The sequence below is a fragment of the Lepus europaeus genome, chromosome 5 (genome assembly GCF_033115175.1).
Source record: "Lepus europaeus isolate LE1 chromosome 5, mLepTim1.pri, whole genome shotgun sequence".
Classification (NCBI taxonomy): Eukaryota; Metazoa; Chordata; class Mammalia; order Lagomorpha; family Leporidae; genus Lepus; species Lepus europaeus.
Window position 1 is genome coordinate 132457799 of NC_084831.1, and position 15031 is coordinate 132472829.

General features: G+C 41.3%; 1 protein-coding gene across 2 annotated transcripts in view; it reads left to right on the top strand.

The window, feature by feature from the left end:
- MAEL (maelstrom spermatogenic transposon silencer) overlaps positions 1-10148 on the top strand; it is a 34761-nt gene extending 24613 nt beyond the window's left edge. For both annotated transcript variants that reach the window (XM_062193763.1, XM_062193764.1), the window contains 4 exons: positions 6423-6485; positions 7210-7342; positions 8964-9039; positions 9961-10148. In XM_062193763.1, the coding sequence (XP_062049747.1) occupies positions 6423-6485; positions 7210-7342; positions 8964-9039; positions 9961-10148 (460 nt within the window). The remainder of the gene's footprint in view (positions 1-6422; positions 6486-7209; positions 7343-8963; positions 9040-9960) is intronic.
- Positions 10149-15031: the final 4883 nt, after the last annotated feature.

The window sequence follows — 15031 nt, forward strand, 5'->3', positions numbered from 1 at the left end:
ATCACATTAATCATGTTGTTTAGTTATATTTTGTTCAGGTGATCTATGCCATGAGATATTGTTAGAGGCAAACTGTTATGTAACTGGATAGTTTTAAAAAGGATTTATTTATTTAAAATTAGAAGGAAAGAAAAGGAGGAGAGATAGTCCTCCCATTCCATCCACTGGTTCACTCCCCAAATGCCCCCAACAGTTGGGGTGGGGCCAGGCTGAAGCCAGGAACCAGTAATTTTATCCAGATCTCTCACATGGGTGGCAGGAACTCAACTATTGCTGCTGCTTAGGCACATTAACATAAAGTTGTATTAGAAATGAAGATGGGGCAGGCGCTGTGGCTTAATGGGTTAAGCCATTGCCTTCAGTGCTGCCGTTCCATATGGGCGCCGATTCGAGTCCCAGCTGTTCCACTTCCAATCTAGCTCTGCTATGGCCTGGGAAAGCAGTAGAAAATGGCCCAAGTCCTTGGGCCCCTGCACCCAAGTGGGAGACCCAAAATCCTGGCTTTGAATTGGCAGAGCTTCAGCCATTACAGCCATCTGGGGAGTGAACTAGGGGAATGGAAGGACCCCCCCCCCCCAACTCTACCTTTCAAATAAAAAAAAGAAGAAATGAAGATGGAACTGGGGCCAGTCTTGTGGTGTTGCTGGTGGGGCCTCTGCCTGCAATGCTGTCATTGTTTATGGGCACTGGTTTGCTCCCCAGCTGCTCTGCTTCCAATCAGGCTACCTGGTGATAGCCTGGAGAGGGTTGAGGAAGATGGCCCAGTGTTTGGGGCCCTACCACCTACCCATGTTGGAGACCTGGATGAAGCTCCTGGCTCCTACCTTTGGCCTGGCCCCAGTACTGGCTGTTATGGCCATCTGGGGAGTGAACTATCAGATGGAAGACACCCCTCTACTTGTGTGTGTTTATGTGTCTATGTTTGTCTCCTCATCTCTGTGACTCTAACTTTTGAATGAATTAATGTTTTTAAGGTAATGAAGATGAGATTTAATCCCAAGCACGTTAATATGGGATGTGGTTGTGCCAAGTGGGAGTTTAACTCACTCTACCAAAATACCTGCCCCTCATAATGAACTGTGTTTGACAGAATGGCTCTGTCTTTAATTGAGCTTCACAATCTAAGATTCCAGCATATAGTGTTGTACAAGGGAGTTTGGGTTGTTAGGAAATGTAGAAGTTGTGATTAGAATCTGATAGTATAAGTGGGTTTCTTGAATCCCTACCAGAAGACCTTAAAGTTTGTAGTAAGTTTTTGCTAAGTGTTCTTTCTAACTCTAGAAGTAGATATGCCTTATATTGGTGAAATTGAGTACGGTTTGATAAAGTAATTATTAGAATCTTAAGCAGATTGTTAGTAAGGGTCATGTTACTTTGGCTACTAGAATTACAGCTTTTAATCCCATTCTCCTAATGTTTCTTATCATAATTGTCCTGGGATAAATTCAATGTTATTGACCTGCTGACTAAAACATCATAGCCTTTATTGAATTAACAAACATGTATTGAACCTCTTTTTTTGGGCTGGGCTGAAGGTACATTGGTGAGCAGAGTTAATGTGGTCCCTGTCTTCATGAAAGTAACAGTTAATGTAGGAAAAAGGTATTTATTAAATAACAAAGAAAATTAATTTTAGCTTGTGACATAGTGTTAAGAAGGAAATCAACAGGGTGTTGTCATAGCGAAGAGTATGCACAAAAGTGGACCACTTTATAGAATGATCCAAGATGAGTTTTGGGGGTATAACCTGAAAGCTGAGAACTGAAACAGGAAAAGGATGTAGCCAGGACAAAAAAATGGGAAGAATGTCTTGGGCAGACAGATTGAAAGGCTTTGAGGCCCAAACTTGGGGTTTACTGGAAAGTGTTAGACCATCATTGTGACTGGGGAATGGTGAGCAAAGAGGAGAATTCATAGGCTGAGGTTGAAGAAATGAGGTCTTATTAGCCATGGGAGGAGAGTTTACCAGGTAGGGAAGTACTGGATGAGTGTGTGTTTGTTTGTCTTTTTAAGATCTCTGAGTTTTTAGTGTTAAGTATTGGAAAGAGACAAGAAAGGACTTACAGATCCTGAGATTACCTGATGGTTTCTGTATTCCAAGCAAGTGATGACTTGGACTAAGGCAGTAACTATAGAGATGGAGACGAATATATAGATTTCATGTTGGTTAAAAATCAGTGGACCTTGCTGATGGACTATGCACAGAGAGAATGGAAAGAAAGAATAACAGATGACATCTGGGTGGATGGGGCAGAGAAGAGCAAGTTTAGAATGTCCTGAGGCACTGGGTGAGGCATCAGATCTGGACATATATGGGCGGCCCCAGGCCTGGAGCACAGGGAAGAGGTTTGAAGATGTGAGCCTTTTCACTGCCTGCTGACCGGTGAGACGCAGTGAAGAGGAACAGGACCTCTGCTTTCATGGACCTAACAGTGTGTAGATGAGATCCTAAAGGCAGAAAGAGGAACGCACTCTGCACAGCTCTGAGGCATTTTCAGACTTGGCAAGAGGCCGACTTTCGAGGTCTCAGTGCCTCTCAGCCTACAGTCGTTGTGTTACAGAAATCACTGTAGCCGTCGTCAGTGTTAATGAGGACTGAAGAAATGGGAAAAGCAGGGGTCCGGAACACAATAACTCCACAGATCTCCTTGAGGTACTTGGTGGGGCAGGACTGTCAGTCTGCCTCTGTTCCCTGGATTGTCTCATTCTTTTGAGTTGTGGCCTTCCTATTCTTATCTTTTTCATATTGCAGGCTTTCCTTGATTGAATGTCAGGTTGTTTTTGGTTATGTTCATATTTGTATAAAAGAGGCTGCACAACTTCAGACTCATTGGGTATGAAGTAAGGTATCTTCCAACTCTATTTGACAGACATAATATTTTTAAAAAGCCTTATTTATTGTACTATATTAAAACCCAATTTTTAAAGTTTGAAAAAAGTAAATATTTCATTAAATCCGTGTGGCTTGGTTAGGATAGATTTGGATAAGCTTTTTCTGTTTTTCTCTTAACGTTTTCCAGTTAAGGTAAAGGAATATCTGTGACCACATACCACCTAGGCAGAATGCCTCCATTTGTTTTGTACACTCATTTGTATTATATTGTATGATGTTGTATTAATTTTAGTTTTTTATGTGTGTTAGCTTGGAATTAAAGACTACCCAGTCTAGTAAATGTTCCGTGTTGTTCAGTGTGAATTATTGACTGATAAGGCTTTGCTGTCTGGAAGACAAACAAAGGTTAAGCTGAAGGCGGAATTCTAAATACCAGAGTGTGGAGGGCTTTGCGTTAGGGTACCAGCAGCCGTTCTTGCTCTCCAGCTCTCCTGGAACAGTGTGCTTCTTTGCATGGGGCTGGGGAGTCGACTAGTCTTAGTGTGATGTTGGGCCTCCATCTTAGCTGTGCTGTCTGGGAAGCAGGCATCCACAAGTGCAGAGGCTCTCTGGGGCTCTGACTGCAGAGCTCCTCCTGCTGGAGTGTCCGTTGTAAGCACCGAAGGTTACAACTCTCCAGCTTCATCAGTGGCCATTCTGCGTCAGTTGTCATTCCTTTTTTTTCTTTATTTTCCACAAATGTAGTAAACACATTTATGGAGACCTCTATCTGTTTTCTCATTTATTGTAGATACCTACCATTTTTATTCTTTTACTGTTGTTTTATACTTTTTAAAGATTAATTTATTTACTTGAAAGTCAGAGTTACACAGAAGAGGCAGAGAGAGGCCTTCCATCCGCTGGTTAACCCCCTAATTGGTCGCAACAGCCAGAGCGGTGCCGATCCGAAGCCAAGAACCTCCTCCGGGTCTCCCACTTGGGTGCAGGGGCCCAAGCATTTGGGCCATCCTCCATTACCTTCTCAGGCCACAGCAGAGAGCTGGATTGGAAGTGGAGCAGCTGGGACTCGAACTGGTGCCCATGTGGGCTGCCAGCACTGCAGGCCAGGGCTTTAACCTGCTGCACCACAGCATCGGCCCTAGACTATTGTTTTCAAAGGGTCTCATGGGCAAGAGGAAACAAGTCTGTGCTTGTACTTAATTCAGCTTCTTGAACCAGAAACTCCAGCAATAGTAGTATTACCAGATGCAGTTTTACATTTTGACATCACTTTAGAATAGTCTTCCTTAGTCTCAATGAGCTTTTCATATTTATCAGAAATTTGATAGGGCTGGCATTGTGACATAGTAGGTTAAGCTACCTCCTGCAACGCTGACATCCTGTATGTGTCCCAAATCAGGTCCCAGCTGCCCCACTTCAAATCCAGCTCCCTGCTGATGTGCCTAGGAAGGCAGTGGAAGTGACCCAAGTGCTTAGGCTCCTGCACCCATGTGGGAGACCTGGATGCAGCTCCTGACTCCTGGCTTTGGCTTGGCCTGGCTCTGGCTCTTGCAGTCATTTGGGGAGTGAATCAACAGATGGAAGATGATCTCTGTCTCTCCCTTTCTCTTTCTAACTCTACCTTTCAAATAAATAAAATAAACCTTTAAAAGAAATTTAAATAACTCTTGTGCATAAGGCACTAGAAAAAGTTCTTGAGGAAACAGGGAAGAGGGATATGACTCTCCTTGCCCTCAGTCTCCTAATAAGTGTAGTAAAACATGTGGAGACACTGGAATCAATATTTGGTAATTTCTGGTAATTCTTAAAAGGGTTTTAAAAGGTGATGCTAGATCAGATGAGGGAGCAAACACTTCCATGTAAGGATTTAAGAACTGTGGGATACTTTATTGAATAAATATTTATTTGGTTCTTCTGGAAAGACAGGTAGAATTTCTGTGAGTAGGGGCATGGTCTTAAGGAAGGACCCTTTTAATACAAAAGTCTGGAAGAGTGATTCGGGAATGAAAGCTTGCGGATTGTTTAAGAAAACCAGTGAAACAGTTTGACGAGAGCTGTAGGATGACGATGGCTCACAGGGCAGGGAAAGGCATGGTTGTCCTTGAAAATGAGGAATCTTAACCTGAGATGAGAGGAAAGGAGATGGTTTTGGAGGCCTTTTGAGATAAAAAGGGAAAGAGGAATGTAAAGTCCTTTGTGCTACACATGGATTGAGTGAGTGAAATCGTGTTGGGAACTTCAGAAGTAATCTGCAAGTTTCATTTGTGGCCTAAAGTTAGGACTTTGGAATGTCATTTAAAAAAAAAGACATTTGGTGTGTGTAAGAGTTAGAGGTAAATTTGGGGCTACGAAGCAAGTATTAAGAGCTTAACAAGGAATACAGAGCAGGCCTGATTTTTAACAGATTAATAGAATGAACTTTACTAGAAAATACACTCAAGTTTTTAGAAGTTGTAGGATGATTTGGAGGGTGAGGATTAAGTGTGAGTAAAAACAGGTCAAAACTGTCATTTTCAGTAGTATGTGAATTTGGACACATTTGTCCCTAAGATTGGGTTTTGGTAGGATTTTTTCCTTTTTTTAAAAAAAATTATTTATTTGAAAAAGTTGGAGCTTCCATCTGCTGGTTCATTCCTCGAATTTCCTCAGTGTCCCAAGCTAGGCCAGGAAGCAGGAACTCTTTGCAGATCTACATGGGTGGCTTTCCCATGTGCTGCTTTCTCAGGTCCATTAGCAGGGAGCTAGATCAGAAGTGGAGCAGCTGGGACTTGAACCAGTCTCTATAAGTGATGCCAGCACTGCAGGTGGTAGCTTAATCCACTGTGCCACAGTACCAGCCCCGCTTATTATTATTTTTTTAATCTTTATTGATAGTTTTTCAAATCTAATCTTCAATGAAAAATCTGTTTATGAGGCAGGTACTTTTGGGGGTTAAGTTCTAGGCAAGGAAACAAAATTATTTGATTCTGTGTAGCTGTCTAAGAATTGAGTTTTAACCTAGGCTTCACTTTAGAACTTTATGAATCACATTTATTGGATCAGTATTTTGGAAAAAGCAGTGGGAAATATTTAATCTTAGTTTTACATAGTGTCCCATTCAGTTAAATCACTCTATTTGGTGCACATAACTGACTGTTTACACTTACTATTTAGCATGTTTGTGATTGTAAATGAAGATCCTTGCTAAGTTTAAGCAAGCTTTGTATCATGTAAGTACTGCTGTTCTGAGTCAGTGGACAATATATTTATTAGAAAGATGAACACAAGTTTATAGTGCCTCTGATCACGAAAGTGTGTTTCAGTGTATGAAATCTTTTCGTGTTGCCATGCAGCTTAACTTTGGGCGCTTCCCCTCCAGCATCACCTTCTCCGTGATGCCTTTCTTGGCCACCTTATCTAAAGTGTTACCGCTTCCCAGCATTCCATATCATCTTTTTCTTTATTTTCTCCTTAGGCCTCACCATTAACTTACTGTGTGTTATGCTCAGCTATCAGTTTTGCTCTTCCTTCCCTGCCCCCACTAGAAAGTAAATTTTGTATGGCGAAGAGTTCTTGTTGGATTCACTGGGTTTTCTTTTTTTTTATACAGGTGCAAGTGGCATGAAGAAAACGATACTCTCTTCTGTGCTTTAGCTGTTTGCAAGAAGGTTGCGTAAGTTGGGAGAAGAGTTTGTTCACGGGGCTGTGTTGTGCATTGAACTCTCCTGGGCCTTTTTGTCCCTTGGCAGCCAGGGTGAATCTCTGGTCTCGTTTCTTTCCACAATTCTACTTTTAGACAAAGGTGTTTTTGTTTTTAATTTCATGTTACTTTTATTCTGTCTGTGTCACTCCTCACCTGAGCAGTTTGGGTGACTCTTCAGGAAGCACTTGTAGGAGGTGTTCCTTCCAGGACTCCTGTAGTACAGGAATATGAGATTCTGTGCTGTCTTTTAGGACAGCCCTTCCTGGTGGATGTGCCCAGGACACATAGATCTGCCCTTCTCCTTTGGCAGTGAAGGCTCCTGGAACCCCAGATCCCTGGGTGCTCCGCTAGCTCCTTCACACCACGGGTGATTGTTGGTTCTGAGGACTGCTAAGCGTCCATAACTGTGGTTTATTTCTGCTGCTCCTGCTCTCCTTGGCCTTACACATTTGAGAATTCTGGGCGTCTTTGCCCTCGCCCTTAATGATGAATCTAAAATTGTGTCTGGTAATTGGAAAATTACTTAACAGTAGTAACTTATTTTATGATGTATGTTGTAATCCATTCCCATCCCTTCTCTGAATCTCTAGTTTTTCCCCCAAATTAGAACACGATCACTCGGATGCTTTTGAATGCCTTTAGAGTGAATTAGATGCGGTTTTTTCAGCAAGCTTTTTCTTATTTCCCTTTAAAGGTACTGCATCAGTAATTCTCTGGCCACTCTCTTTGGAATTCAGCTCACAGGGGCTCATGTACCACTACAAGATTACGAGGCCAGCAATAGTGTGACACCCAAAATGGTTGTGTTGGATGCAGGACGTTTTCAGGTAAGGAGTCTTAGTTATCAGCAAAATCCTAGGGATCTTACAACGCGCTTTTGTGAAAGACTGCCTTCTGGATTAGAACGAAAATTTGTCTCTCTCCTCTAAGGACACTGCTTCTCTGTTAGCCCTTTCAAACAACAGCATCTTTTTCTCCCGCATTGTCATGGGCCTACAGTTTAAATGCTTGTCCTTTATTGCACCTTCCAGATTTCTCCCTAAGATTGCTGGGCTTTGAATCTCATGCCATCTGTGCTATAGTAGCTGATAAAACCCCCCCATTTCGAGTCAGTAGCCACCTAAGTTGTTCCTCCTCATTCTTAGGAGAGCAAACCGTTTTCCTATCAGAATTCTTTATTTCAGTTTCTCCATAGGTGATCCTTTTAGCTGCCTGACCTCTCAGCTCCTTAGCTTCCCTCCTGTATTGTTTTTGTCATACAAGTTTACACTCCCGCGATAATATCCCATACCCCAGTGGTCCCTTCTCCGTTATCTCAATTTCAAACATCCTCCTTTCTTGTTACCACCATTTTCTTTTTAGTACCCCAGTGCCTACACCTCTTTGACCTCTACTGGACCCAGTTCATTTCCCTCCCCTATAGGGCTTGGTATTTCCCAACCCCAGAGCGCCATTCTCACCTGTAAAGTTGTAGCCCCTGGTCTTCTCCTTTGCCTCATCCATCCCCACCGCTCACTGCCTTCCTGTCCAATTTAGATTCCTTGGACTAGCATTTCTGCTACCTTGTATTCATTGTCAACATCGTTAGCCCTCTGTTCTTCATCATATTTGGTTGACAAATCCTAACCCTGATTAAATTTCTTAACTACTCTCTCCTATATACCTGTGAAGCCAAATAAGGCTAGGAAGAAACTGCCATACTGACTTGGTCTTACTTGAAGTGGGCCCTTAGTGTTTGGATATTTTATCCATTTCCATAATTAATCACTCATCCTGGACCATTATTTTTTACCTTCTTCCCATTCAAAGTTCCATCACTTTTTCCTTTACTTTTCCTGATAGTCTTGCCCTCTACATCTCTGAGAAAATAGAAACAGTCAGATTTTCCACGTATTCCACCTCTTCCTTTGCCTGTATCTAACATATTCTTTGCTTTTACTGTTGGCTGAATGAGTGAATTATCTTGTGTGTCTAAAACCGATCTATTTATATATCATATCGTTCTCTTACCACTGAAGGACATGGCATCAGTAATTTCCCCTTTCTTGCATCATCGTGGTTTCTCTCTGTTCTGAATCATTCTTAGCAAACAAGCTTCTTCTTTTTTTTTTATTAAAGGCAAACCCTGTAGTTTATAATTCCTCTCCAAGTCTACCATGTTTCTCTCCTCCTCTTTGCAGCAAAAGTGGATCAAACATTGGAAAGGCATTTGGTTGTTAATTTGCAGTTTTTTAGTTTATTTTTACTTTTTAAAATTTTATTTTAGGTATACAAATTTCATGCATTTCATATATACAGACTTAGGAACATAGTGATGCTTCCCATGCTACCCTCCCTTCTGCCCACATTCCCACTCTTCTTCCACTTCCCTCTCAATTTGCATTTTTAAAGTGTACATCCAGTAATAGCTAATAAATATTTTTTTCTTGGTATTTTTGTTTCTTACAGAAGCTAAGGGTTGAAAGTCCAGGATTCTCTCATTTCAACTCTTCTAATCAAGACCAAAGATCATACACACCCACTGGTAAGTATCTGATAGTTCATGAATATTTTAAGAATGCGTCTTAGGGAGGTTAGGGCCTTAAGATCTCAAGGTGTTTAAACAGATCCTTGTAAATTAGCCTTAGTATAGAAGAAGCTGATAGAATTGGGGTTTTGGTTGTCCATTGTCGCCTTAAGCAATTGGGATGTGTATGTTTTTACATCTCCCTGGTACCATGTAACTTATTCCTCAGACTTTTTCAGGGCGCTTAACTGAAAACATGTCTTTCTTGTAGCAGCTGCAGTTTTATAGTTTTGATATGATCGTATCTTTTAGGAAATAAACTTTCAAAGCGAGTGGTATGAGATTTCAAATGGTACCTGAAGACTTCAGTTGATGTTTCCTGGTCTGGGGCAGGTACTTGGCACGATGGCATAAGTTGCTGCCTGGGATACCTGCCTCCCATGCTGAGAGTGCCTAGGTTTGGCCAAGGCTGCTAATGCACATCCTCGAAGTAGCAAAGGGTGGGGGAAGGATTTGAGTCCTGGCCACCCGTGTCGGATACCTGGATTGAGTCCCAGGCTCCTGACTCTGACCTAACTCAGTGCTGGTTATTGTAAGCATTTGGGAAGTCAATCAGAGATGGGGAGATTCTCTCTCTTTCCCTCCCTCCCTCCCTTCTTCCCTCCCTCCCTCTCTCTCTTCTTCCCTCCCTCCCTCTCTCTCTTCTTCCCTCCCTCCTTCCCTCTCTCTCTCTCTGCCTTTCAAATAAAATAAAAATAAATTTTAAAAAATTTAAAGTTTCTTAGCTAAAAAACAAAAGGAAACATTTTTGTCCAACTTGACCTTTACTTACTTCTCTCCTATTCATGATTCATATGATTATGGCCAGTTAATTGATGAAGTGTCTCCACAATAAAATCATAAAGTTTCTAAACTTCTCTTATATTTTCAATATCATAGGTGATTACCCGTCTGGGGTGAAGATTTCTGGCCAAAACAGCAGTGTTCGGGGAAGAGGGATTACCCGCTTGCTAGAGAGCATTTCCAATTCCTCCAGCAATATCCACAAATTCTCAAACTGTGAGACTTCACTCTCACCTTACATGTCCCAAAAAGATGGGTACAAATCTTTCTCTTCCTTTTCATAATGATGGTACTTTTTTCAATTTCTGGAAAAATAACAGGCCCAACTTCCCCTTCTGACTACAGTCATAGTAAACATCACATCAATGATGAATGGAACTACTGTGAAAACTGTATGATCTGTAAGGAGACACTGTTTCATAGATTAAAAGTAATTGTGGTTAGAGAAGATCTTGGTATTTTTGTTTTCTTGAGGGCTTGTTCTGCTTCCTGACTGTATGATGAGTATGCCATTAAAGTTTTGAGTCCCTTACAAAACTGTTATTTTCAGAGTTGTGCTTTTGAAAATGTTATGTTAGTAATTTTCCCATCTAAAGTAAATGTATTGAATATCTCCTAGAAAAGTTATAAAACATTGTTAATCTGCTACCTCCCATTATGATACATGAACCTTACACTAAAGGCCCATACATTGTTTTTGTTACTAATAACCAAGAAAGTTAGTCTTTGCCAAAAAAAAATTTTTTTTTTACTACTTTAAAAATCCTTGAAATAAACTTATTACTTTGGCAAAAGGAGTAATTCGAAAGGTGAGAAGCCAAAGCGAAAAAAAGTTATGTGTTTTACCTCAAATCATAAGACTAGATGGTAACCAAATTCCAGGTACATTGGACCACAAAGCACTTAGACCAAGTAGATATATGGAGTCAGGTATTGACCCTGTGCATTCCTGGTGTTAACCAGCTCGTGTTCTCAAACTCCATATTTTATAGTCCTGGGGGGAGGAAAACAGACAGTAACCTCTACATACAACAGGACCACACGTGGCAGCAGCAGAGACAGCATTCTGTTTGAGCTCTGTCCAGCTAAAACCTTCGTCCTGATTACGAAGAAGCACCTGTCTGTCATGGGAATCTGGTGTTTCTTACCCATATTATTGTTTTCTAACTATTGAGTATCTACTTCATGGACATTATATATTTTTAAAAAACGGATTTATTTATTTGAAAGGCAGAGTTAGAATGAGAGAGAGAGAAAGGCTCCATCCACTGATTCACTCCCCAAATGTCTGTGGGGTGTTCCAGGCTGAAGCTAGGAAGCAGCCCATGCAGGTCTCCCACATGGATGACAGGGGCCCAAGGACTTGGGCCATCTGCTGTTGCTTTCCCAGGCCATAGCAGGGAACTAGATTACAGGTGGAGCACTCATGGGATGCCAGCATCACAGACAGTGGCTTAACCTGCTGTGCCCCAATGCTGGCCCCATACAGCAGCTCTGTATGATACCTTGTGAAATCCTTATCACCGCTCCGAAGAAGGAAGAGATATACAGACCAAAAATAAATAAATAAAAGAAGGACTCGGATCACAAAGCTACTGATTAAAGTCACAGTTATCCTGAAGCAGGTCTCTTCTGCACACACAGACTATGTTCCTAATGCACCCGCTGCTCTGCATCTCCCTTTCATCAGTTTCTGATACTAGATCTCTGAACAAGAGACAGCTCATGGACTGTGAGTTTCTATATTTTCAAACAGGCTTTTCTTAATCTCACTTCCAAGCTTTGAAGCTGTTTTATCCTCCTGAAATATTAGCACGTTAATCTTTGGGTTGGCTGAGAAAGAGGAAGACAGGCCTAAAGTTACAATTCATACCCATGACTTCAGATACCTGTGTTGTACTGTGTCATCTGATTTTGATCCTCTGTTTTCAAGTTATGTTTAAAATTTTAATAATACTATAGTTGGATGTCTGAGGTGTAGGTCTAAACAGAAGGAAGGAAAGGAAAGGAAAATTTCAATAGTCCCCATGGATTTATTAGAATGACTTATCTTTCCTTTTAGAGATAATAATTCCTAAACCATATTAATATAATTCAGATTCTGTCTCAAATTGTTTTGGCATTGAATTCAAAATATTAATTACCCTTCAAGAAGACTTGATGAGTGATTGGGATGCTCATTGATATCCTTGTTGACTATAATTTCTGTTCCCTCTAACTCCATCTTGAAAAGCAGTAAAAGTTGTAAGATAATGCAATACTGAATGCTGTTTTGGGTTTAGGACATACCTCCTTTGCTCAGTTGAAAATTTTGAGGTGCTTATATTTTTGTGAATGAGAAGGTATTCAGTAAACATTAGAATGAATAATTGGTATTGCAGGTGATGGAGAAGGGATGCCATAGTTTCAAAACTATCTCATCAGGGAAAGTATTCCCTGAGAAAAGGAGACCACCTTTCTCATTCTGATAAAATAAGTAGTTAATTTTATTTGTCTGGTGAATATGTTTTAAGGATCTGTTAAATGCTGGGTTAAAATACTAAGATGAATAAAGGTGGGGTTCCTGACCTCAAAGAAATCAAATTATGGGGCTAATAAAACGTGTTCTTAAACATAAAAAGAGACATACTTGGATCAATGGAATGGAATTGAGACTCCATAAATAAACTCGTGTTGATTTTTGACAAGGGTGCCAAAACCATAGAAGGGGTAAAGGAATAGTCTTTTCAACAAAGGTGTTAGTATGACTAGATATCGACATAAAAGAAAAAATTTAGACCTGCTACAGTTTGAATGATAGTATTCCCTCCCACTCATATTAAAAGTTAGACCCAAAGTGCAGCAGTCCTTAAGTGTGCTCTGTGGACATGACTAAGTCATGAGGTGGCGCACCCCTTCCAGGAAGGCTTGAGGTTGAAGGGGTGTTTGCTTGTGCTTCCATCCCTTCCACCATGTGAAGGCACAACATTACATCTCTGAAGAATACAGCAACAAGACACCATCTTGGAAGCAGAGAGCTGCCAGCACTGTGATTTTGGGCTTCCCGTCCTCCAGGACCATGAGAAATAAAAGTTTCTGTTCTTTATACATTGTCCAGTCTCAGGTTTCTTGCTATAGCAGCACAAACACACTTATGACAGGTCCCTACCTCGTATGATAAACAAAATCAATTCAAACGGATCAAAGACCTAAAGGAAGAACCAAAGCTATACAATTTTTAAAAAGTCCTTATGACCTAGGATTAGGTCTCTTAATAGGACACTGAAAGCATGAACAAAACAAGATTGGATAAATTAGAATTCATCAAAATTAAGTCCAAAAGAAAAGTGTCTTTCTGCATTAAGAGAACACTGTCAGGGCCAGCGTTTTGGCATAGTGGGTAAAGCCACCACCTGCAGTGCCAGCATCCTGTATGGGTGCTGGTTCAAGTCCCGGCTGCTCCACTTCCGATCCAGCTCTCTGCCAAGGCCTGGGAAAGCAGCAGAAGATGGCCCACGTCCTTGGGCCCCTGCATCCGCCTGGGAGACCCAGAGGAGGCTCCTGGCTTCATATCAACGCAGCTCTGCCTGTTGCAGTCCTTTGGGGAGTGAACCAGTGGATTGAAGACCTGTGTGTTTGTGTGTAAAAGAACTCTGAAAATGCAACAATGGAAAGAATTCAGTTTTAAGATGTGCAAAGGATTTTAATGGATATTTCTCCCAGGGAAAATAACAAATGGTCAATAAACATACAAAAAGATGCTTCACACCCTTGCCATTAGCAAATGCAAATCAAGATCACAAAGATACTACTTGCCACCAAGTAGCGTGACTGTCATCAAAAAAATGGAAAATAAGTATTGGTAGGATGTGAGAAAGTTGGAACCCTCCATACATTGCTAGCAGGAATGTGAAATTGCACAGCTGCTGGGGAAAACAAATTGGCAGTTCCTCAAAAAGTTAAACAGTTACCATAGGATCCAACAATCCTATTCCTAGGTTTATACATAAGAGAATGGAAAACACGTTCCTACAGAAACTTGCACACAAACGTTCACAGAGCGTTATTTGTAAAAGTCTCCAAATGTCCATCAACAGATGGGTAAACAAAATGTGATACATCCACGTAGTGGAGTAGTATTCAGGCATCAAAAGGATTGAAGTGCTGATACCTGCACCACAACAGGGCTGAACCTTGAAAGTGTTTCGTAAATGACAGAAGCCAGACACGCAAGGCTACATATTAAATGATTCCATTTGTATGTGGCATGTCCAGAAAAGACAGGGACAGTAGATGAGCAGTTACCAGTTAGGATGGGGTGTTGGAGGATTAACTGGGTACAGGCTGCCTTTTTTAAGTATGATGGAAATACTCTGGAACTAGTGATTTTAAAACCTTGTGAATATGTTAAAAACCGCTGTGTTGTATACTTAGAGGTATATGCAAGGTGTCCGGCGCATAACAAATCTTCCCAGGCAGACGAATCAATTAATTCACAGAGTTTTATTAGGATTCCGCTCCTGAGCGAGGTTCCCCGGTCCCAATAGAGCAACAGAGTGGGGGCCGGGGAAGTCGCGAGTCAAAGATTGGGAGGGCTCCTTTTATAGATTCAAGGCATGGGGGTTAAAGGTTGAGGCAGGTCTGATCCTCATTGGTTGACCTTTAGGCACCCACAGGGACCTTGACAAGGACTTTTCTTCCCGGGAAGTATAGGCCTTCCTTCCATGCGGATCCCAATGCTACCAGTATACACTACCGAAAGGTAAATTTTATGGTGTATGAATTATTTCTCAACAACAAAAATGCTGTGAAGTAGTAGACAAATGGATCACTGACTTTTTTTATGGAGAGGGAAAATAAGGTTAGTCTGGGATAATTTCATATAAAGATGTGTTGTGCCATAAAGAGAAAATTTCAAAATAGACTAAATGGGGAAAAGGAAATTAAAGAATAGAATTTGCTAATGTGTAGATATTTGAAATGAAATGGAGCAATGAAGCAGTTTTTCTTGGGAATCAGTGCTGTGGCATAGTAGATTAAGCCTCTGTCTCTGGTGCCGGCATTCCATATGGGCGCTGGTTCGAGTCCAGCTACTCCATTTCCAATCCAATTCCCTGCTGATGGCCTGGCAAAGCAGTGGAAGATGGTCCAGATGCTTGGGCCCCTCCATCCACATGGGAGACCTGGA